Below are 21,879 nucleotides of genomic sequence, written 5' to 3' on the forward strand. Positions count from 1 at the left end.
CATCTTTGCCTGGTTAATACAATTTCCTTACACCTTCAGGTCTCAGTTCTAATGTACTTCCTTGAGGTACCCTCCTTGATGCCAGCCTACATCAAGCTCCTGTGAACTTGTCCCCAGAGGCCCTGTTTTTCTCTCTCCACCACTCATTTTAATTTATTCTGCAATTGCTTGTGTGACTATTTGATTCTCGGCTGTAATCCCACTTTGCTTTGAGCTCCAGGAAGGCAGGGATGAGGACTGTTTTGTCTCTTATGCCTGGAACATAGTAGGTGCTAGTAAATATTTGTGGGATGATTGGTACTGCCAGACACACTCACCACACCTCACCACACACAGGTGAGGCAGCAGGCTGTACAGAAGGGCCTGAAACCCTGAAATGGTAAGGCCAAGGGCAGACCCGGGTGTCCTGAGCTCAGATACCAGAGAGGGGTGGCTGTGGTCCAGGACCACAAAGGCTGGGCCAGGCCCTGGCAGATACAACTGGTCTGGGACCCTGCCTGGGGCTGCTCTAGCCGATTAGATCCTCACACACCCCCACCCTCAGACTGGCTAATTAGCTCCTCGCACTTGCACCCCCAAAGACAGACAGACAGACAGACAGACAGACACACACACACACACACACGCACCAGTGTGTTATTAGCTCCTCGCACTTGCACACACACACACACACCCCACCAGTGTGTTGGGAGGAGGGTGTTGTGCTGGGAGGACGCAGGTCCTTGTCGGCTACAAAAGCGTGAGGAGGGCGGGGCCAGGGGAGGGGCGGGCAGGTAGGTTCTTTTTCCCTAAGGAGCCAGCACTCTGGAACGTCTCTGCATAGCCAGGCCGTGCTGAAGACGTGTCCTCACCGCCAGCTGCTGAGACCCCAGCATCTCTCCTTGTACCAGCTCCCTGCCTTTGAAGCCAACCTTGGTCACCAGGATCCCTTTCCTCTGGGCCTGACACTGGATCTTGCCTTCCAAATCAGTCCTAGGTCCTTTCCTTTGGGTGCCTGGTGTCTCCCCAGGGGCCCCTGGTCCTGGGCCATGGTCCAGAGGGCTGGCTGGGGGCCTAGGCAGCTGGAGACTGTGGCCTTTGTGCTTTCACTTGGATTATTCCGGTCCGGGCTGGGTGAGTATGTGTGGGCAGGGAGGAGTGGAGCACAAGGGCCAACGGTCTAACCCTTTTCTGGGCCACTTCCCTAATCCTGGGCTTAAGAATCTTGGTTCCAGCCTCCCTAGTTCTCAGCCTCTCCTCTCCCTTCAGCTTTGGCCTTCTAGAGGGACCAGCCTTCAAGACAGGTGGCAGGTGCTAAGGGATCTGGGAACTCTGGTCTTCCCTGCTTATCCCTTCCTTCTTTCTCTTTACTTCCAGGAGCTGATGGGGCTGAAGGTGAGGCTTGCTGGGAGAAGTGGGCGAGGGAAAGAGGAGGGGACATGGATTCAGATTCCCCTGGAGTGTCTAATGAGTGCCTGCACTCACAGGTCCTCTCTCTGCAGGGCCGTCTTACCTGCCTATGTTGTCTTCTATGAGTCCCTACCCCCTCAGTAGCTCTGTGAGATAGCAGTTGTAGCCCTCGTTCCAGGGATAAACTGAGGGCACAGACATGGCTTATGCAAGAGCACCCCACTAGTAAGTGACATTGCTGGGATTTAAACCCAAGTCTGACTTCAAAGGTGGGTTGTTCAAGGGAAACAAACCATGAGTGTCCTTCTTAGAAGGCACACCACCCAACTCTGAATCAGGTTTTCAGTCCCAGCTTCACCATGTTCTGGCTGTGTCCTTGGCCGATCCCCTCATCTCTAAAATGAAGTTTATCTCCTGGGGCCTCCAGGGAATCATGTCGATAAAGGAAGTGAAAGCCCCTTCAGGGCCTGCCATTGCTTGACCAGTCACTGAATTGTAGCTATTGTCATTATTATGGAGAGAGGACTAGGAGCCTGGCTGTGCCCTTTGCTCCTGGGAAGGTGACTTTGTCAAGGGCTCTTGGGTCCAGCTGTAGTCAACATCCTAGGTGGGGGTGGCGCTGTTCTGGAATCCAGGCGTTCAGGGCATGGGAGCACAGTTCTTTTCCTTTGTTCAGCATAGAGCCCCGACTCCATCTGGGGTGCCCAGCCCTGTGCTGGGTGTTAGGGACATGGGCATTCACCCTAGTCCCTGCCCTTTGGGAATGCCCAGGTTGGTAAAGTTGAAACAGATGCAGTCATAGACACCAGAACAACAGGTGTGTGACTGAGCAGTAATGGTGGGAAGCCCAGGGGACCTGGGATCTACAAAGCTTTCCCATTGGCCAGCAGGGTCAGGTCAGGCCAAGTAGGGGCTGACGTCTGAATGTCTCCAAAGGTAAACAGAAGTTTGCGGACACAGAAGGGATAAAGAAAGGTATTGTAGGCAGAGTGACCTGGTTAAGCAAGGTTTACAGGCAAACAAGTGATGGCCCTGTGTGTGTGATATGGCTGGAGTAGATGGTAGTGTCATGGAAAGTCTGGAATGTATCTTAAGGGGCAGTGTGGGGCTAGCAAAGGATTTAAGAAGGGGTATGACCTGGCCAGATTTGTAGTTTATAAAGATCTTCAGACTTTTAAAGAGTGGACTGGATAGAAGGCAGAAGTCTGATGAACCCTGAACTAGGTAATGGGTCGAGGATGGCAATGGGGGCAGGACTGCCTGTGTCTGGTAAGCAGTGGGATGGGGAAAAGGTAGGGCTGGCTTCTGTGAACTCACTTCCCAAGCTCCAAACCAGATTGCCTGGGCTGTATCAGGAGTGGCAGGGCTAAGGAACTACTGTGGGGGCCCCAAAAGAGCCTGACACCCTCCCTTTCCTCCCTGGACAGCCTTCTGCGGTATGACCTCCCAAGCACGCATCACAGGTGGTAGCAGTGCAACCCCTGGCCAGTGGCCCTGGCAGGTCAGCATCACCTATGATGGTATCCACGTGTGTGGCGGATCTCTCCTGTCAGAGCAGTGGGTGCTCTCGGCTGCTCACTGCTTCCCAAGGTACCTGCTGGGTGGGGGACAGGGCAGGGAAGTCAAAAGTGGGCTGTTGGTCAAAGTTTAGGGGTCTAGGTCAGAGCTGTGGTTTTGGGGTTGAGTCCAGGGGTATCAATAAATTCTGAGAGGAACAGTTGGAAGGGAAGGCCAGAGGTCACAGGTCACAGGATAAAACTAGGGTGCAGTTCGGAGCCTAAAAGGTCTGTTGCCTGGGATCAGAATCTGGGGTTGGATACCACATGGCAACAGGGATGATAGGTATTTCCTGAGTCTCAGCCTTGGCCTCTCCCCCTGCAGGGAGCACCACAAGGTGGATTACGAGGTAAAGCTGGGGGCCCACCAGCTGGACTCCTACACCCCTGAGGCTGAGGTCCGCACCGTGGCACAGGTCATTTCCCACTCCAGCTACCACCAGGAGGGCTCCCAGGGGGACATTGCTCTCCTCCAACTCAGCAGCCCTGTCACCTTTTCCCGCTACATCCGGCCCATCTGCCTCCCTGCTGCCAATGCCTCCTTCCCCAATGGTCTCCAGTGTACTGTCACTGGATGGGGCCATGTGGCTCCCTCAGGTGAGGTGGGCACTGTGTCTAGTGGCAGGGAGGGGAGAATGACTCAGGGTAGGAGCCCTGGGTAAGCACCTTTCCTCCCACAGTGAGCCTCCAGGCCCCCAGGCAACTGCAGCAACTTGTGGTGCCACTTATCAGCCGTGAGACATGTAACTGCCTGTACAACATTAACGCCAAGCCTGAGGAGCCCCATTCTGTGCAGCAGGACATGGTGTGTGCTGGCTATGTGAACGGGGGCAAGGATGCCTGCCAGGTAAATGCGGGGCACCCAGGGGAAGCGATGAGACAAGTGCATCTTGGGAGGTGAGTGCTGGATGGGGCTGGCATGGATGACTAGAAGCCTGGGGCCTAGTACTAACAGCTGTTGTACGGCTTTTCTTCTCAGGGTGACTCTGGAGGCCCACTCTCCTGCCCTATGGGGGGCCTCTGGTACCTGGCAGGCATTGTGAGCTGGGGCGATGCTTGTGGGGCCCCGAACAGGCCTGGTGTGTACACTCTGACCTCGAGTTATGCCTCCTGGATTCACTACCATGTGGCAGAGCTCCAGCCTCGTGTGGTGCCCCAAATCCAGGAATCCCAGTCTGATGGCAACCTCTGTACCAACCATGAGGCCTTCAATTCTGTACCTGCCCAAGGCTTGTTGGGACTCATTCTTCTGCTTCCACTGGGCCTGACTCTGAGCCTCCTCTACCCTTTGTGTGAGCACTAAGCTACTCATCCAGGGGGTGACCCTGCTTCCAGGATTTTCACACTGCACTTGAAGACCGATGCCTGTTCCCAGGAATAGACCTGACCCCTTCCTAACACTCATTGGATGTGGGGCCTGACTTGAGCCACCCTTTCCTCCTGGACCCTGTGGGAATCCAGGCAGCATTCTAACCTTTGCGTCCACACTACTGGGTTTGTTCTTTGGGACAACCCAGTCAGGAGTTTTACTGCCTGTGGTTCTGGCTGGAGCCTCTGGCTACTTCTACCTGCTGTCCACAAGCCTACTGGTTGGGCTCCTATGGAGCCCTTAGGACCATTACCTATGAAAAATGGGCCCTGTTTGTAGAAGACTAGACAGCTGCCCAGCTAGTTGCTGTTGAAGGGCTAGCCCTGGTGCCCTGCCTGCTCTGCCAGATTAGCCCCATCATTTCACCCTTTTCCTGTCTCCTGGGCTGCAGCTGCCTCTGGGCATCATGTTTTCAAGGACAGAAAAGGCCCGTCTTGCCCCTTTGGTTGCCATGCCCCACTTGAGCCGTGACTCCTGGACTCCGGAGGACTGAGCCCCCACCGGAACTGGGCAAGTGCTTGGATCTGGGGTGGGAGCAGGAGGAGCAAGAAGTAAAATATTTTGTGCATAATTGGCTATATGTGTGATATGAAGTGAATTATCAGTTCCTGGCCTCTCCTTCCCTCCTCCAAGGTCCAGAGTCATCGGCAGAACTTACTTTATTTAAGAAGTGATGAAACAGGTCCTGTACATATTTATAAGCCAGGGGGCAAGAAGGCATGGGTCCAACAGCAGGGGCACAGGCCACTCACTTCTTAGAGAGTTTGACTTGCTTGTGCTTGGGAGGTGCCCACTTAAGACAGACAGAGTCCACTGTGGGAAGAAGAGGCATGAGAGGCAGGGCTGGGCCTCTGGGCCTGGCCTGCTCACAGAGCTGCTCTGCTCTGGGCCCAGGCCAGGTTTCACCTCTAGGTGAGAACAAGGGCAGACTGAGTCCTGGGGAGGGGGCAGGGAAGTTCAGAAATGATTAGCCTGCCCCAGGTTTCAGTCCTGGGAACTGGTCAGACTGGTTTGGGATCATGTGACAGCAAAAAGGAGGCCTTCATCCCTAGGAATCCTTATGCCTACCCCCACCACATGCACCACGGGTGCACGCGCACACACACACACACAGGGCACCCCCCACCCACCTGTTATGGGTGGTTTCTTATACTGGGCACTTTTGAGGTGCTCCTCTACCAGCTTGGGTGTGACACAGATCACATGCTGGCCTTTCCAGTACTTGACCATGTTGAGGGACTGTAGGGTGCTGATGATGTCGTTCTGAGTGATGCTGGTCATCTGGCTGCAGAAAGGGATTAGAGCAGATGCTGGAGAGAGTTCCCTTGTGGTGTCTGGCTGGGTTGATAAAGGGGAACAACAAGACAGGATCATGGCCAATCTTCCTTCCCTCTTTTGAGGGTTCCAGGAAGCCTCCATCACGAGGTCCTTGATGGACAGCATGCCCCGGACAGGGCTGGGGACCAGGGCTCTCACCTAAGGTCCTTGATGGACAGCGTGCCCCGGAAGTCTCGCAGGATCTCCAGCAGGACCCAAGACCAGTAGCTGCGGTAGCTGAGCTTGCCCAGGTCAGACAGTGGCTTCTCAGGGGAGCCTACTGTGCTCTCTAGCTTGGAGAGCTCATAACCTGGTGGTAGAAAAGAGGATCCTGAGGACCCAGCCCTGGCCTGGCACCCACACTACAGCTACCCCTTCCCTGGACAGGCCAGGAGCCACTCACTGAAAGCAATGAGGAACTTTCCATAGCCACGGCGCTGGTAGGGGGGCAGGGTCAGGATGCAAGCAACATTGTTCCCATCTGGAGACTCTTTCTCCTGCAGGGATGGGTGGTCAGACTGCGTAGAGACTCAGCCCCTACTCTGATACATATTTCCCATCCTCCCCTCAACCTGGGCTTCCCAACCCAGCACCTTAGAGAAGTAGCCGACGATGTGGGCCCCCTGCCTGTCCACCTCAGTTAAGATGTAAAAGACGAAGGGCTCCACATCAAAGTATAATGTCTTGTGGTCCAGGAAAAGCTTGGCCAGCAGACACAGGTTCTGACAGTAAATCTGAGGGTAGGGAAGGTGGAAGCAGGTTCAGGAAACAGGTACAAGTCTCCAACCCAGCCCCATTGAGGCCTGGGTAAGAGCTGCCACCCTGCTCGCAAGGGCTGGGCCAGTGCCGGGATGGTGAAAAGCTCGCTCTGCCCTACACAGCTGCTTTTGGAACTGAAAGGAGTCTCAGAGTCATTTTCTGGATAGGGAAACTAAAAACCAGAGAGCCAGTAGTACTTGAGGAAGTAATGGCAGAGCTTGACTAATCATGGCTACTACTTTTGAGTGCTAAATGTGAGTTCAATCTTCATGAACATTCAGTGTTACATTTCCAGTCAAGAAACTGAGGCTCAGAGGAGGCAGTGGTTTGCCCAGGGTCCATGGCAGGTTTCAAACTGGTATGTGAGTTCTGACTTGTTCACAGCTGTGTACCCAAACACCCAGCACAGGGCTAAGCATGAAGCTGGGTGCTAAGTATTTGCTGAATGGATGAGCCTCAAGCCTGACTGAAGCCTGAGCTGTCTGCCTGCCTGGATGCACTCTGCTGTGGGCCTCGTCAGCCTCCTTGCTGCAGGCTCAGATACCACCCAGGCCAGAAACAAACATCAGGAAGGAATGGGACCTCATGGCACAGACCAATGGACCCTCTGGTTTAGGATATCTTTAACATCTACTCTCATTTGATTCAACAATTTCAGGTGAGCCCAGTATTTTTACTTTGGAGGAAACTGAGGCTCTGGAAAGGAAGTCTTCCCTAAGGCCTCAAAGCTGGAGAAGCATAGAACTGTAAAGAGCACCCACATCCACCAATAATAGGTCCATGTTTACTAAGCACCTTGATGCCAGGCACTTGTGCTAAGTACTAGACATTCCTGTCTCATTTATTCCACTAACAACCCTAATTAGGTAAATATCATGACTTCTAACTTATAGATGAGGAAACAGGAACAATGTTAAATAACTTGTCCAAGGCCAGCTAGGCAGTGATGTGGCAATTTGAAGTCGGAGTCACTCAAAAGCCTGCTCCCCTTGTCCTCCCCTCTACTGCCCTTCCATAGGAAATGAGGACCCTTGGTGAGACCTACCCAGAGGCCAGGTTCTCAATGACAAACAATGTAGGCCCCAAAGGCCCCACCCTGCCCCATTAAGGTCTTTCTGCAGGAACAAGGAACTCACTCTTCAGAGCCACAGAGCTCTGAGGCAGGAATTCTCCTCACACCAAGTAGTTTCCTCCCAGAAAAAACAAACTTCTCCTTCAGGCAGAAAAAGAATGCACTTCTAGAAGAACCTCAGGCATGACAATCTACGGTCTGGGTTCCAGAACAGCCCAAACCTAATCTACCACATGAGGCGAAAAGTCCTCCAGGACAGAATGGAAACCCACTCCCCAAGGCTGGCACCACAGGATCATGTGTTTACTATGCATCAACCACAGGCCAAGTAGCAGGCTAAGCATGATCCCACAGGCCTTTTCCTGGTGGAGGCTCAGCCTAAAGTTGGCCCCTGCATTCTGGTGATGGTGAGGACTGTCCAAGAGGTGCCCAGTGCTTCCCCTGCCACCCACAGCACCTCAGCCACCTTGCTCACCTTGTGGTCTTTGCCGTCCACCTCGTACACGGAGATGTTGCTCTTGCGATAGATTTCCTTCCCTGGGGGCTGCCGCCACTGACACTGGCCCTGGAGTGGGGATGGGGGTGCACAGGCTTGAGGCCCTGAGATTCTCTGCCTGCGGACCCCCCAACCCACCCATGTGTCTTGCAGCAGGTCTCTGCTTCTCTCAACTTCCCCAACTGTGGGCCTTCGGCTCACACTCCAACTACATGAGTAAACCTCCCAGCCACCAGAGGAGATGGAGCCTCTATTACAGATGAAGAAACTGAGGCACAAACAGGCTAAGTAATGGGCTTAAACACCACACAGCAAGATTGTTTCAAGTCCAGGTCAGCCTGGCTCTAGAGAACTCTGAAGGGCTCTCGTCCAAGACAATGGCATCTCCTAAACCATACACATTTGTCTCAGGTCCCACCCTTTGGGGAGCAGCCCACTGCACTAGTGATAAAAGCCCCCACCCCAGCAGCTCCCATGTACCAACGCTTCCCATCTGTCAGCACCTTATAGTCCCAAGGGTGGGGGCTCTGCCTGCTTCCTCTTTTGCACTGATGAACCTGGCACTAGGCTGACCTTGATAAACATGTGGCATTTGGGTTGACCAGAGCAGGGAGTAAGGACAGGGATTACTGTCCCTGTTTCACAGAAAAAGAAACTGAGGTCAGGAGGGGAAGAGGCTGCAAGTTGGCCAAAGTCTCTCCAGTAAACTCAGCAGTAGGCCTAAAATCCAGGTTTATTGACCCAGGGGCAGCTCTTCCTTGTCCTTGACTCCCCTGGACCTGTCTCTTCTCTACTGCTGCTCCCTCAGTCATTCTTGATCTCAATGCCCACCTCTCTCACCAGCCCCAGCCTGGCCCAGCCTCACCAAGTGGAAGCGGTAGCTCTTCTCATATTTCATGTACTTTAGGCAGTACTCGCAGAGCCACAGCTTGGGCTGTTTCCCGTAGTCTTCAGGGAATGGTGAGAAGTACCAGGCATCGATTTCGTAGTTTCCAATGTGGATCTTATCCACATACTTCACCTTGGTGATCTGTGGACAAGGTGGAAGTGGAAAGCTGTGCATAGCTCAGTCAGGGCAAGGAAAGCAGTGGGGAGTGAGTGCCCAGTCAGGAGCCCTGCTCCCCACTTACTGCTTCATGTTCCTTCTCCAAGGCTGCTGTTGTGGGGTCCATCTCTGCATAGGTCTGGGCAAGGAAAGAGCAGTGGACAGGTGAATAGAAGGGGTGGTCAGGCCATCTTCCCCCGTCCCAGAACCCACAGCTTCCCTCCTGTCTGCCAGAGTTCATCCCCTGAATGACATAACCATATAAACAACTAATTTATTTTAACCTGGTTTTGAAGCTGGCTTGTCCAAGCTCCTCTCCTATCTGCCCACCCACCCATACATCCCAGATGAATGCCCAGTTTGGACCTTGTGCCAGATGAACAGAGCTAGGGTCAGGAGGCCTGATTCCAGTCCTTGGGTTGATTAGAGCTTCAGCTGTATGAGGTGAACCCAATTGTCAGTCATCATGAGACATATGAAATAATGGATCCTATCTTCCATGCCCATAGCTGGAACTGCTGCCAACTCCCCACTATCCCTGAACCTCTTTCCTGAGCCCCAGCCCTGAAGAGCTGCCTGCTGATAAGCACTGCTCCCAGAGGTTCCTCTCACAGATGCATCAGGCTACAGGTGTCCAGTAAGGAACTCAGCTTTTTCTCCGAGCAAACCTGTCAGTTCTCCTGGTCTCCCCATCTCACTGGCAGCATCACCCTCAGTCCAACTGCCCAAAATCAATAACAAGACTCTCCCTCAGCCTGGCATTCAGTTAAGGGTCAGTTCATGTCAACTCTACCTGACTCCTCCAGAACTGGTTCCTCTCTGGAATTCTGTCCTACTGTAAAGTCACCATCTCAGGTCTGGAAAACTGACTAGGCCTCCTCAGGTTTGCAGCCTTTGTTCAGTCTCAGCCCTTCCAATCTCCACTGCTAGAAATACCCTTTTCCAGCCTTCATGCCTTCGCACATGCAGTTCCACCTTGAATGCCTTTCCCTCTCCCATTACCTCCAGAAAACGTTTACTCAACCTAGTACAGAGTATGAGCCAAGTGAGTGTGTGATGAGACAGAGCTTTGTCAGCTGTCATGTGCAATTGTTTTTACTGTGCTCTTTCCTGTCCTTGAAGGCCCAGCACCATTCCCACTCACTCCAGGTCTGACTGGATTCTTCCCATGCATACACCTTCTTCCCAAGTCAGGAATGCAGTGGCTAATACACTCCAACTGACCCCACTTGGTTTTCCCCTCCTTTCCTAGTCTGTAGAAAGCAAGCACTAAGTCATACATACTGCTTCTAGGCCAAACTGTAGGAGGACAATGGAGGGGGTACCCAAAGCCTATGACATACCAGAGCAGATGGATGGCAGCCTTGCCCTGTAGTTGAGGAGAAAAGGTGCCAGCATTTTGTCCAGAATCCCTTCCACAAAGCACTTTGCCTGTATGGCCTCACTTAATCCTCTATGCAACCCCAAGATACAGCCTTATTTCTATTTGACAGAGGAGTAAACAGGAGGACGAAGTGAGGTCACATGCCCTTGGGGACCAGCTAGCTGCCATTTATTCTAAGTGCCAAGCAGTCCACAGGTATTATTTCATTTAGTCATCACAATGAGCCTGGGACAAGAGTGCTCATTACCTGCACAGCAAAAAAGAGGAAACTGAGATACAAAGAGGTGAGGTCACAGAACTGGTACTCAGCACAGCTGGGCCCCTATAGTCTGTCCAAATCCATGCCTAATCCATGCAAAGCTGAGGGGAATTTTGCTCCTCAGATGCCTTATTAAGACACATATCTCAATTCTCACTAAACAGAATCCTCTTCTGCAAATTCATTTAAGAACTACAAAAACATTACTTTTCTTAAACGTTGCAATTTATTTAAGATTAAACAGTAGCTCTGAAAAACCCTGATTGCTAACTCAATGATTATCCATCCTTTGATTTTACCACCACTGGCCCACTGTCATCCAACCCACTGACATCTACCAGTGCCACCTGGATGGGGAACTAAGAGAACCTTAGACCTGTGCTGTCCAGTGGAGTAGCCACTAGCCACATGTGGTTATGTAAATTCATTAAGTTTAAACAAAATTCAGTTGTTTTAGTTGAACACATTTCAAATGCTCAATAGCCACATCTGGCTAGTGGCTACTCTACTGGACTGTGCAAATACAGCACATCTCCATTTACTGCAAGAAGCTCAGTTGGACAGTGCTGCCTTAAGACCTTCAGAGGTCTAATATGGGTTATTTCAAAAAACTTTATCGTAAGCCATTGTATGAAGTGCAGTTTGTACTGTAAACTGGTTGTAATGTTTATGTACATAAACGTGTATTTGTATATGAAATAAAAGCTTCTCAAAACTATACTTACCTTTAATAAAGTGCAATGTGCTCTGATGTTTTCAATCTTATCGTACTTTTTTCTTCTATTTAAAAAATAGATCCTGGTCATAACTACAAATAAATTTGGCAATCTAATGGCTGTGGCCCACAGTTTGAAAAACACTGCCACAAAGCACACAAATGAGCACTCAGAAGAATGAAAAAATATCGCACTGGTTAAAACTAATGAATGAATGAGTGCCTTCAGAGTTCAATGAATCCTGTTCTCCTTTGCACTCCCCATTTACAAACCAAGAAACTTAGGTTCAGAGCAGGAGGAAGTAAGGGAAAAGCTGTTAGGACAAATGGCCAGAGTTCTTAGGATGTGTCAAAGTTGTGGTTAAGGGCTTGAGCCCTGAAGTATGATAATCTAGTTGGCAAATCTAATTCCTGACTGGGTTCCTAAACCTATGTGTTCTCCCCCTGTAAACTGGGGATAATAATGATTACCTCACAGGTGTGCAATTGGGCATTCACAGGGTCGCTGTGAAACTTCAGTGAGATCATGTATTAAAATAGTCTAAAATATTGGCTCAAAAGCTAATAAATTTTGTCATTATTATCCTGGTACCAGCCCACCCTTTTACTAGCTGTGTGACCCTGGGTATGTTGCCTACCTCTCTGAGCCTGCTTCCTCAACTACAAAAAGAAGTAACTATCCCTGTGGTGTTGAACTGTTTATGAGATCTGAACTTATACATGCATAGCATTCAGCATGGGGCTTGGCAACAGCAAGTGTTCAATATTATACATTCTCTTCTTCCCCTTTGGATTTCAAGTGTTTTTCTAAGGTGGAAAAGCCACTAGGAGACAAAAGAGGTTACCTGAGCAAGAGGCCCAAGTTCCAGTCCCCACTGTGCCATTTCCTTGCCGTGAGACTTTAGCTAAGCCCTTGCCCTTTCTGAGCCTGTTCTCTTATATGTCAAGGGTACATGAGAAGAGATAGGTAGTCCTTGACGCAGTGTAGGAACCTGACAAGTAGGAGCTGCTGTGGTTTTGGCACTGGGGACACAAGGGATTTAGCAAAGGCAGCTGAGCTTCCTGGGGCACCAAGAAAGAGAAGGGGCCCGGACCTTCTGCACATGGTTGATCTCATCATGCTTGCGCTTTTGGTTGCGAGTGATCTTGCGCTCGGGCTGCTCAGCCAGCTCGCTCAGGTACTTCTCTGAGTTCTTTTGCACGGCATCCTTCACTGTCTTGGTCAGCGCCAGCCGGTTTTTGTCTACCCATTCATCCAGTCGCCGATTAACTGTGAGGAGGGTCCATGAGGGTGCTGCTCTTCCACTCCTCTCCCCACACCCAGGCCCAGATACCCCAAATCACTCACAGCCCACGTAGTGTACATAGAATTCCTCTCGGCCCTCTTGATCATTCACTCGAGACTGGATCACTTCAGCAGAATCTGTGATGGAAAAAGGCTAGAATCATCAGGAAGGAAGGCAGGACTGAAACAAAAGGGATCCTTCACACTGAGGGGCAGTTTCTAGGTTACAGGGCCACACATAAGCTAACCTCACCTGTCCACATCTGCCATTCCGTTCAGTCACTGCCTGTGAGGTGGGCCAGCTTGCGGCTGTTGTTTTAAGTTTACAGTAGAGAATACAGGCTTACCCAGGCCCACAGATTGAAAAGTATTAAGAGTTTTCACCTAGGTCCATCTCCAAGCTTGTTTTACTATATTTAGTCCTTCATTTGTTTGAGACTTGGGAACCATATATTGGCCACACATCATCTGACGCTGCATGAGGACAAGGTGGGAATATCTGCCTGAGACCTACCTGGGAATGTCAAGAGGGGCAGAGGGGACTGAGCCAGAGTCCCTCTTGGCCTGAGGACAGGGCTGAGGGCCTGGGGAGAGGTTTGGGGCTGCTTCGGCAGTCCAGCGCTTGCAAGCATTTGGTGGCCAAGGTGTGGGTGGAGAGGCTTCTCAGTCCTGACCTTCTTTGGGACTGGCCTCCATGAGGACTGGCTCTGGATTCAAACAGCATGGATTTATATACAATTCTAGCTTCGACTTTACAGCTCTATTTTACTGGGCAAGTTATTTTGGTTGAGCCTAAGTTTTTTCATCTGCTACATGGGGATAATAGTGCCCACCTCAGAAGATCAGTTAACACCTCTAAAGCTTTTAGTACAGCACCTGACAACTGGCATACCATTCAATAAATGAGTAAGACAATCACCGCGTGTCTGGCCCTACCCTGTGGGTAGAGAGGACACAGCAGTGAATCACACAAGGTCATACCCCCAGAAGTTCCCACTTTGATGGGGGAAGACATAGATTGGCAATTACAACCTAATGCTACATACACCTTAAGTAGCTAGCATTAAGTGGCTTAAGTATAAAGAAAATGTGGGGACATACAGAAGCATTAAGTGGCTTAAGTATAAAGAAAATGTGGGGACATACAGAAGGGAATGACTCACTTTGCCTGAAGGGAGTCAGGAATGGCATCACAAGGGATATGTTGCTGAAATGATGAATAGAAGCTAACCAGATGAACATGAAGAAAAGGAAGAAAGAGCATTCCAAGGGGAGGGCACAAGTGGTATGGTCTTTGGAAGGCATGGCATGGCATGGTCTGGTCTGGCAATGGCTTTTGCTAAGGGTGGTTAGAAGCCAGAGAGATCACAAAAATGAATACTATTCTAAGGAGTTTGGGGTTTACTTTTAAAATGATGCAAGGAAAGGAAAGAGGAAGCTTGTTTTCGTGTTCCGGGAGGTCGTCTCCGCGGACTGCTGTAAGGGACGGATGGAAGGAGTCGCCGCAGAGACAAGAGGAAGCACGGTTAACAAGAAAAGGGGCTGAAGCAGAACACTGGGCAAGGAAGTGGAACGGAGGCTCTATACACCATTAGAAGAACTTGGCGAAGGCCCGGCTGCTGGGGTTTGCAAGCGTCGTGGTGATAAAGCGAAACCCCCCGTTCTCTTCGCTCGAGCCCCACCCCCACGCCCCTCAGAGAACGCACCCCTAATCTTCGTCCCGCCTTTGCATCCCGCCCCGGCCCCGGGCCCCGCCCTCACGCCAGGTGCTATCCGGCCGCCGGCACAGGTACGTTTCTCCAATCTCAACGGTGACTTCCGGTTCGCTGCGCGCCGGGGTGGGCGGGGAGACGCGGCCCGGGGACGGGGCGGTCCCCTCTACCGCCGCATTCTCCCCGGGGCCGGATTCGCCCACCCCCGCAACACCTGAAGTCGCTGCTGCAACAACCGCAGCTTTTCCCTGTGCCGCCATCGCTGTGGCGGAAGTGACGCAAGAACCCGGCACCACGCAGCGCTTTCCGCTCCGGGTCAGCGACGCGCGGCTTAGGTAGCTCGGGCTGGAGGTGGGTCTGTGATGTCTCGCGAGTTCATTGGTGAGTGAGGCCGTCTCTAGGAGCCGAGACAGCTTGGCTTTTGCTGTGCCAGTTGATTTGGCGTTCCTTTTTTTCCGTGTGGCAATGTGGCTGCACAGTGGAGTTGAAAAGAGAAAGACTTTACTGATGTTATGACCCAGTTAGATCTTTTTTAAAAGTCCCTAGTGCCTGAAGAAACCAAGACGTGCTAACACGGTGGGAGCCGCCCCCACTTTACCCGGGCGGAGCGCGTTCAGCCTCCCTGCCTGGCAGTGTACCGCCCACCTCCTCCAGCCTAATGCCGGTCAACGCCTTTTTGATTTTAGAACCTGCCTGCCTTGTTCGGAGTGGGAAGAGTGTTGGGGTGAGGAAGCAGGACAGGTGTACCCAGGGACAGCCAATAAATCACTGTCACGGGATGAAGCCTTTCTAAAGGACCAGGACCCCAAAACCAGATTTCTTTGAATAGAAACTAGCCGAAGGCAATGGACATAAAAGAAAAGCGTTTTAGCCTTAACGAATGAGAATCTTGGGCTCTGACCCTAATCTGGGTAAGTTGTACAAGTGTGGGTACATTAGAGCGTCCTTGGAGGTTAAACTGTATATAAGCCATATAACTATATAAAGGTTAAACCACGTATTAACCTATGTCATGCATATAAAACAAGTGTACTGCAGTGCCAGACAGGGTAAGTGCTCAAAAAACATTCCCTTAGGCTATTTTGAAATTTTTTTACTTATAATTTGGTTTTGGGCTTATCAGTTCTAAGAGGGTGGAATGCCCAAGGCCTGTTGATGAGGCTCAGAGATTAGAGGTCAAGAAATCTGAGTTAGGTATTTGGAGGGCCATGGCAGTGGAAAGCACTAGTTACTTGGCTTTTGAGAAATGAAGGAGTTTTGGGGGGCAAGCAGTAAATGACAGGTGTCTGGCAGCATAACAGAAGAAATAAAAATCAAGAAAAAATTGAAATTGTAATGCTTTTTTCAACTCCCATCCCCCATCTTCAAGATTGTTATTCTAGCCATACCCAGGGTTCTGATGCCTCACTTTAACTTCACCCAACATCTTCAGTTACAGACGCTGTCCTTTCTAGGTGAGGATTCACCTAGGCCTTAAACATCCCTGATCAGGGTCACTGCATCAACCTCATTATTCTCCCTCCAATCCACATCTACCAGTGATTCCTCTAATGTGAACTGTACCTCCTACAACTATGTAGATGCTTCACCCAGATCCCGTGGAATCACTTCTTCGTTGAGTCTGTGTGCCACATTATCTTTGGTGTGCTTTTAAAAGCCAGCACCAGAGGTGGTTCTTTGGTGAACTACCCTTCGGGCTAACACTTGTTTGCCTGAAAAAGCTGAAAATGGGAAGTTTACAGCCTGGGAGTTTTAAGTACCTCCCCACCCCCACTTTCCAGCACAGGCATTAACCAATGATTGTCAGGTGGAGGAGTTCATCAGTGACTGTGGGGCTTAGCTCTCTTGCCTCTAACTCTGAGGCCTCCTGCCCTTCCCTTTTCTGCTTCCCCCACTCCCTACAAGTGCCATTTTCAAAACAAGTCACTTGGACACAAACCCTTCTCTCAGGGTCAGTTCTAAGGAATCCAAACTGAAACATCCCTTCCTAGCTTAAAACCCACCCCTGGATCCTTGCTACCTTCAAAATAAAGCTTATGATTTGTGGCTGTACATTAAAGGCCCTTTACCCTGACGGCCGCCTTCCTCTCCAGCCTCAGCCCCTGCACGGAAGCAAGCAAAATTTTCAACCTGGCAAGTTACTCTGGACTCCCAACGCTTGGTATGACCTCCAGATACAATTCCTGTCTCCCCTCAACACCCCCCACCCACCAGCCTTCACCAGTCCCACCAAGCAGGCATTCAGGCCTTTCTTCTCATTCCCTGGTAACATGGGCAGGGAGTCCACCTCCTCTCCAGAGACCTTTTGTCCTCCTATCTAGAGCCCTATTGTCCTCTGGTGCCTGCCAGGGCACAGTCTTGTGTGTTCTCCTTGGTAGTAGCAGGCACAGCTGGCAGGCAGTATTTTTAACGTTACTCAGGCTCAGGAATCAGGTGGCTCAGGAGGTTGCCCAGGCTGGTGACCTTCACCCCCAGAACCTGTGACTGCCAGGAAGGGAAGAGTCTGAACTGAAGCCTAAAGCCAGGCCAACGTGGGTCTTCAGTATTACTTGGGATCCAGAAACATCTGTTAAGTGAAGTGAATGAAAGGATTGCACAATTGCCAGTCACCCCCAAACAAAATGCACAAGACTTGGGGTCAGTTCTACTCCTGTTTTCCCAGGCTGTCAGGACAGTCAGAGACTCGGACATGAACTGATAAAACCTAAGGACCCAGGGAACCTGAGGAGGGGCAGAAGCAAAAGCTCAACTGCCCTCCCCATATGTGGGGCCCAAGAGGGCATTTAAAATGTGAACTTTAATAACAAACAGCAGATCAAAGAGGGGTCCCCCAGGAACAGGAATGATGGAGCTGGTGCTGAAGGTCTCAAACGTTCCCACTTCCCCTCCTCCAAAGCCTGGAGGCAGGAAAGCAATGGACCCTGTCGAGGAGGGGCAGCACCTGGCTCCATGTAAGTCCATCTGTTTGGGGTCCTAAGACCCAAGATGCAGCAGCATGTGGAGCAGGACAGTACCATGCCTGACCCAGAATTATCCTGGCAGGGTGTGTGGCCAAGGCTGGGCAGGCAAGCAGACCAAGGGCTATGGAGTCAAATGCGGAAACTTTCCTCCCGGCCATCAATGTGACGGAGTCGTAGATAGACATCTGTGCCAATGCCCTGCAGGGACTGCAGCTGAAGGGAACCACCAAGGTACTCCGCGTAGGCCCGTGATGTGGGCAGCCCGAAGCCAAAGCTGGGGGTATGCAGGGCAACAGACAGGCTTTAAAGGCTTGAATCTCCAGGGGCTCCCCACCCCTCCATCCTGGCCAGGTGGGGCCTCACCCGTGCATGGGTCCTGACTGGCCACCACTGTGCATGTCCAGGTGGCCAAAGAGAGGGCTGATGCGGGGATCCTGGGTGCTGGCCTCAGCTGTAGTGAAGTGGTAGTCCATAACCCGGTCCAGGTCTTTGTGAGCAATTCCCCCGCCCCGGTCTGAAATCCTGGCAGGATGTCGATAACATGGGCTTAGCTCAGTTTTTGTTGAGGGCTCACTATCTCCCAAGCAGATAGTGCTAAGTCTGCCCTCCTGTCCCTTCCACCTGAAGACAGAATGTTGGTCCACTTCATTGTTTTTTATAAGTTACACATTTCTCTGTCCTGCCTGGGCCAGAAACTGCTTATGCATTCACAGGATTTGACATTTATTCTCAGCCTAATATCACAGACTGGTTACTCTTGACTCTTTCCCCACTTTAGACACCTCAGTTGCTGATAAGGACAGGGTCCTTGATCCTGCAGGTCCCAGATCCATTCATATCCAGCTCATGGCAATCTTAGGACCAGAGAATACCTTGTCTGACCAGAGACCAAGTCTCCGAGTGGGCAGGTACTGGCTCAAGGTCATACAGCAAGTCAGAAACAGTGCCTGGAACCTCCATCCACCCCAATCCAACTCCCACTCAGGGCAAACCTGACGATGAGATCGATATCATTGTTGGCAATGGTGATGACCACATCTGGGACGTTGTAGGGAGTGTCTAGGTGACTCTCCATCGTGGCTCTATCCAGGGGGGAAAGACCAGTAGGTGGTGGTACCCCAGCCTCACCCCAGTTCCTGTCTGCTTCCTTCTAACATACCCAGCCAGCCTACCTCATGGCATTCTTGAGCAGCTCAGGCAGTATATAGTCCAGTGGCATAGGGATGAAGGGGAAACGGGCAGCCACATGTCCATTGATGCGGACACGGGGGGCATTGCCATACTTGTGCTCACAAAGGCGTCTATGGATAGAGCAAGGGTTAAGACCTAGACTGATGTTCTCAACTGAAGGCGATTCTGCCCCAACCCCCTCCAGAAAAATTTTGCCATTTCTAGAGACCTTTTTTCTTGTCACAACTGGGGAGCACAACTAGCATCAAATAAGTAGAGTTAGCCCCTTAAGCATCCTAACAAGCACAGGACAGCCCCTCACAAAGAAGAATAAATAATCTGGCCCAAAATGTTAATAGTGCCACAGTTGAGAAAACCTGCCCTAGACCAAGCCCTTTGCAAGGGCTCAGACCCAAGCCTTCTCTCCCTGAAGACACCCACCCTCTTAGCCATTCTAGCCTCACCTGGCAAAGTCCACCCACTTTTCAATAATCTTCTTTGGCGAGAGGCGAGTGCAGATGATGCCAACAAAATCGGGCTGGTAAGAGAAAGAAGGTCAGGTCTAGGAAGCCCCTCCACCCACACCTCGGCCACCAAATGCTTGCAAGTGCTGGACTGCAGAAGCAGCCCCAAACCTCTCCCCAGGCCCTCAGCCCTGTCCTCAGCCCAAGGAGACCCCTGGCTCAGTCCCCTCTGCCCCTCTTGACTTTCCCAGATGGATATAAGGCAGATATTACACCTTGTCCTCATGCAGTGCCAGATGATGTGTGGCCAACATGCGGATACCAAGCCTTGAAGTCAGAGTCTTGTCTAAGAAGTAGCGGACAAGCTTCTCATCCTGTAAAGAGGGGGGGCCTCAGAAACACTGTGCCCTTCCCAGGTTCCCCAACAACACTGGGTCCCCACTGTGCTGCCCCTGACCTCTATGTGCTTCCGGCTCTCCCGCAGGCCCTCAGCTAAGAGTGTCACCACATCCTTGTGGTCGTCCAGCAGCTGTCGCACAAGCTGGCAGTACTGGGCCTCATCTGCCTGGTCCTTGATCTGGAGGCCACAGAGTCATGAGCATGGATGGTCCAGTCCTGACCTCTTAGCCCCTCACCCTGCCCTGGCCCAGCCCTCACCAGAGGGAAGTCTGTCAGCTTCTGGAAGGCACGGATGTACAGCTCGTGCTGCAAGGAAAAGGTGTGGGAATTCACAGAGATGCTGTGGGCCCTGGGTAGAGGACAGCCACCATGCCAACCCATGGGGACTCTCATCCATCCCAGTTCACTTGGTTCAAACCCCCACATGGCCTGTCAGGTCTCCATGAATTTACAACCTTGACTGACCTCTGAAGGCCTGGGTGTGAGTCCTCCACGGCCCTGAAACCTTTTGGCAGCCAAGTCCCTGCCACTCTGGTCCCATCTCCCCACTTGCCCCTTGGGCAGTAGGCACACTGACCTAAGGTCCCCTCTACTATGGAAAGCCATGTCCTCTTGAGGCCACCTTACCACGTGCAGTATGGTGGGGTTGCAACCAATGATGAATGGAAGGCTGCGGAAGCCCTTGATGCGGTGAGCAATCCTCACTGGCAACTCTTGCTGTAAGTACCGGGCACTTTTCTAGAAGAAAAAGAGAGAAGGCAGGGCCAGGGCCTGAATAGCTGGGCCAGAGCTCCAAGAACCAAGAGAAAAACAAGGGGCAGGAATCTTACCAGAAGGTGGCTGCCATCCTGAGAGCGTCCTGAATAGAGCATCATGGTAGGAGTGAGGCGGACTGAAGGCTGAAGGGGCATATGTGCTTTGAGCACTGAATCTCCAGCACCCTACCCCTGCCACATTAGCTCCACCCCTTCCCTGGACACCCACTCTGGCTAGGGACCCCATCCTCACTGCCCCGGCTGCACACCTTCTCCGCTGCGACATCTATGGCTGACTGGTTGTAAAAGGAGGTGACCGTCTTGGAGCGCTCCCGTGCCATCTCCACGTGATGCGTGTCGGTAGCTGATGTGGAGCGGGTCCGGAGCAAGAGTGCAGGCCCCAGGAAGGGCAGGAGCAGAGGTCCGCTCCTAGGACCACTCCTCAGCACCGACGCCAATATCATTGTCCTGCTTCTTTGTTGAATAAGCGTCCACTAGGGCTGAGGACCCAATAGATGGAGGCAACCCCAAAACAGGGTAGACGTGGGTGTGAGTGGGCACAATGGGGCTCTTCTCTGACTTCAGGGGCGAGGGCTGGTCGAGAATGCTGGCAAGCTCAGCCCCCAAGGAACAGCTCCCATCTACCCGGGCGGGGAAAGGGTGAGTTGTAAGGATCCGAATCCAGATGACCTGTACCATCTCTCCACGTGGGCACGGTTATCCTCAGACCTGGGCACTCTCTGCCCATCCCTTCAGCCACCTCCCCACCCAGGCCAAGCCTGTACACCATACTTTCCGAAACTCCTATTCTTCACTCTGAGGCTCTATCTGTCGCCTGGAGGTGAGGGGATCCTCAGACCTATCCAGGCCTAAAACCTCACCCTGGCTCATTAGGTGCTGGGCACCGTAGTCCAGGGGGCGGGGCTGACCCCTACCCAGCGCCTTCAGACCCAGCCCCCGAGCTTAGCCTGCGTACGTGAGGCACACCACAACGCGCGCGGAAAGGCCGGCTGCAGGGATGCAGCGGCCTGGAATCCCTGTCTGGGTCCCCCTCCGCAGAGTCATTTGGTTCGATCCGGATTTCCCCCATATGGTAGATGCCAGCCCCGGGCCACGCGCACTCCCGCTCAATGGCTGAGACCGCAAGACATGCGAGGCCTCGGTGGGCAGGATGTGCTCTACTTACCGCGGGGCCAGGGCCAGGGCCGGGGTCCGAGGGCATAGGCCCAATAGTCGACCGGCTGGGATAGCCGAGCCGTCTGCGCCTTCTGCCGCCGTGACGTCACGTGGTCTCTGGGCGCCCGATGCCTCCTGGGAGCTGTAGTTTGAAGCCGAAGACTCATAACCCCGGGGCCTGCCCATTTCAGCTCTGCCCCGGTTCCCGGATCCCCACATAAATACCACCGCTTCCTCCACGGAGGTCCCTACCTGTGCTTTCTTTGGGTCTCTTGTCTCCTTCTCTAAAATAGGCTGTCTGGGAGGAAAACGAGAGAGGGCGAGGAGACCCGTAGATGTCCAGCGCACAGACCAAACCCTAACTGGATACCTTCCCTGAGGTCTCCGTCCTTCTTATTCTAGTTCTTGACTCATTTGTGAGAAACCAGATTGCCTGGTTCAAACCCCAGCTTAGCCACTTGCTATCTGGGACAAGTTACTTAAACTGCTCAACGCTTTAATTTCTGTATTGGTAAAATGCAGATGTGTCAGTTGCATTTTTTTTTTTGCGGTTGTGTGAATTTGTATAGGTAGTATCTAGAACGGTGCCAGGTATGG

General features: G+C 52.0%; 3 protein-coding genes across 17 annotated transcripts; 1 reads left to right on the forward strand and 2 right to left on the reverse strand.

The window, feature by feature from the left end:
- Positions 1 to 414: 414 nt before the first annotated feature.
- On the forward strand, positions 415 to 4,890 carry PRSS8 (serine protease 8). 3 transcript variants are annotated; one of them, XM_017643112.3, is made up of 7 exons: positions 415 to 1,113; positions 1,357 to 1,374; positions 2,817 to 2,979; positions 3,271 to 3,542; positions 3,626 to 3,792; positions 3,925 to 4,237; positions 4,706 to 4,890. In XM_017643112.3, exons 1-7 carry the CDS (start codon positions 1,029 to 1,031, stop codon positions 4,783 to 4,785), a joined length of 1,098 nt encoding a protein of 365 aa, XP_017498601.1. In that variant the 5' UTR covers positions 415 to 1,028; the 3' UTR covers positions 4,786 to 4,890. The 3 variants fall into 3 exon arrangements, with proteins under 3 accessions (XP_017498601.1, XP_017498616.1, XP_017498609.1); XM_017643127.3 differs by having other exon boundaries at positions 417 to 1,113; positions 3,925 to 4,890; XM_017643120.3 differs by lacking the exon at positions 1,357 to 1,374 and having other exon boundaries at positions 418 to 1,113.
- Positions 2,528 to 14,836, reverse strand: KAT8 (lysine acetyltransferase 8). Of its 7 annotated transcripts, XR_001850335.3 has the most exons (12): positions 14,408 to 14,831; positions 12,710 to 12,784; positions 12,456 to 12,631; positions 9,089 to 9,142; positions 8,824 to 8,988; positions 7,938 to 8,027; positions 6,225 to 6,365; positions 6,035 to 6,128; positions 5,791 to 5,941; positions 5,445 to 5,599; positions 4,973 to 5,127; positions 2,528 to 2,986 (listed from the first exon to the last, which is right to left on the reverse strand). XR_001850335.3 is itself a non-coding variant. In XM_017643059.3 (11 exons), exons 1-10 carry the CDS (start codon positions 14,616 to 14,618, stop codon positions 5,462 to 5,464), a joined length of 1,344 nt encoding a protein of 447 aa, XP_017498548.2. In that variant the 5' UTR covers positions 14,619 to 14,836; the 3' UTR covers positions 4,956 to 5,127; positions 5,445 to 5,461. The 7 variants fall into 7 exon arrangements, 6 of the variants coding, with proteins under 6 accessions (XP_017498548.2, XP_017498563.2, XP_073071396.1 ...); XM_017643059.3 differs by lacking the exon at positions 2,528 to 2,986 and having other exon boundaries at positions 4,956 to 5,127; positions 5,445 to 5,648; positions 14,408 to 14,836; XM_017643074.3 differs by lacking the exon at positions 2,528 to 2,986 and having other exon boundaries at positions 4,956 to 5,127.
- A 2,300-nt stretch (positions 14,837 to 17,136) lies between these two features.
- BCKDK (branched chain keto acid dehydrogenase kinase) lies at positions 17,137 to 21,422 on the reverse strand. 7 transcript variants are annotated; one of them, XM_017643094.3, is made up of 12 exons: positions 21,293 to 21,422; positions 20,376 to 20,747; positions 20,182 to 20,250; positions 19,979 to 20,089; positions 19,610 to 19,657; positions 19,410 to 19,529; positions 19,228 to 19,326; positions 18,953 to 19,026; positions 18,491 to 18,619; positions 18,311 to 18,400; positions 17,682 to 17,840; positions 17,137 to 17,592 (listed from the first exon to the last, which is right to left on the reverse strand). In XM_017643094.3, the coding sequence occupies exons 2-12, from the start codon at positions 20,568 to 20,570 to the stop codon at positions 17,448 to 17,450; spliced, it is 1,239 nt and encodes a 412-aa protein (XP_017498583.1). In that variant the 5' UTR covers positions 20,571 to 20,747; positions 21,293 to 21,422; the 3' UTR covers positions 17,137 to 17,447. The 7 variants fall into 7 exon arrangements, with proteins under 7 accessions (XP_017498583.1, XP_073071397.1, XP_073071398.1 ...); XM_073215296.1 differs by having other exon boundaries at positions 20,376 to 20,606; positions 21,293 to 21,412; XM_073215297.1 differs by lacking the exon at positions 20,182 to 20,250.
- Between the last annotated feature and the right edge of the window lie 457 nt (positions 21,423 to 21,879).

This window comes from Manis javanica, chromosome 10 (assembly GCF_040802235.1).
Source record: "Manis javanica isolate MJ-LG chromosome 10, MJ_LKY, whole genome shotgun sequence".
Lineage (NCBI taxonomy): Eukaryota > Metazoa > Chordata > Mammalia > Pholidota > Manidae > Manis > Manis javanica.

What these genes read in the sequence shown, in the direction of transcription:
- KAT8 (XM_017643074.3), bottom strand. Translation starts at nt 14,618, where the DNA reads ATGGCGGCACAGGGAAAAGCTGCGGTTGTTGCAGCAGCGACTTCAGGT. An exon ending in GCGGCCGGATAGCACCTGGC is followed by an intron (nt 12,785 to 14,407) that starts GTGAGGGCGGGG and finishes TTTCCATCACAG; the next exon opens with ATTCTGCTGAAGTGATCCAG. An exon ending in AAAGTTCCTCATTGCTTTCA is followed by an intron (nt 5,942 to 6,034) that starts GTGAGTGGCTCC and finishes TTCTACCACCAG; the next exon opens with GTTATGAGCTCTCCAAGCTA.
- PRSS8 (XM_017643112.3), top strand. Translation starts at nt 1,029, where the DNA reads ATGGTCCAGAGGGCTGGCTGGGGGCCTAGGCAGCTGGAGACTGTGGCC. An exon ending in GCTGCTCACTGCTTCCCAAG is followed by an intron (nt 2,980 to 3,270) that starts GTACCTGCTGGG and finishes CTCCCCCTGCAG; the next exon opens with GGAGCACCACAAGGTGGATT. An exon ending in GAGCCTCCTCTACCCTTTGT is followed by an intron (nt 4,238 to 4,705) that starts GTGAGCACTAAG and finishes CCTGGGCTGCAG; the next exon opens with CTGCCTCTGGGCATCATGTT.
- BCKDK (XM_017643094.3), bottom strand. Translation starts at nt 20,570, where the DNA reads ATGATATTGGCGTCGGTGCTGAGGAGTGGTCCTAGGAGCGGACCTCTG. An exon ending in TAGATGTCGCAGCGGAGAAG is followed by an intron (nt 20,251 to 20,375) that starts GTGTGCAGCCGG and finishes ATGCCCCTTCAG; the next exon opens with CCTTCAGTCCGCCTCACTCC. An exon ending in GATATCGATCTCATCGTCAG is followed by an intron (nt 17,841 to 18,310) that starts GTTTGCCCTGAG and finishes ACATCCTGCCAG; the next exon opens with GATTTCAGACCGGGGCGGGG.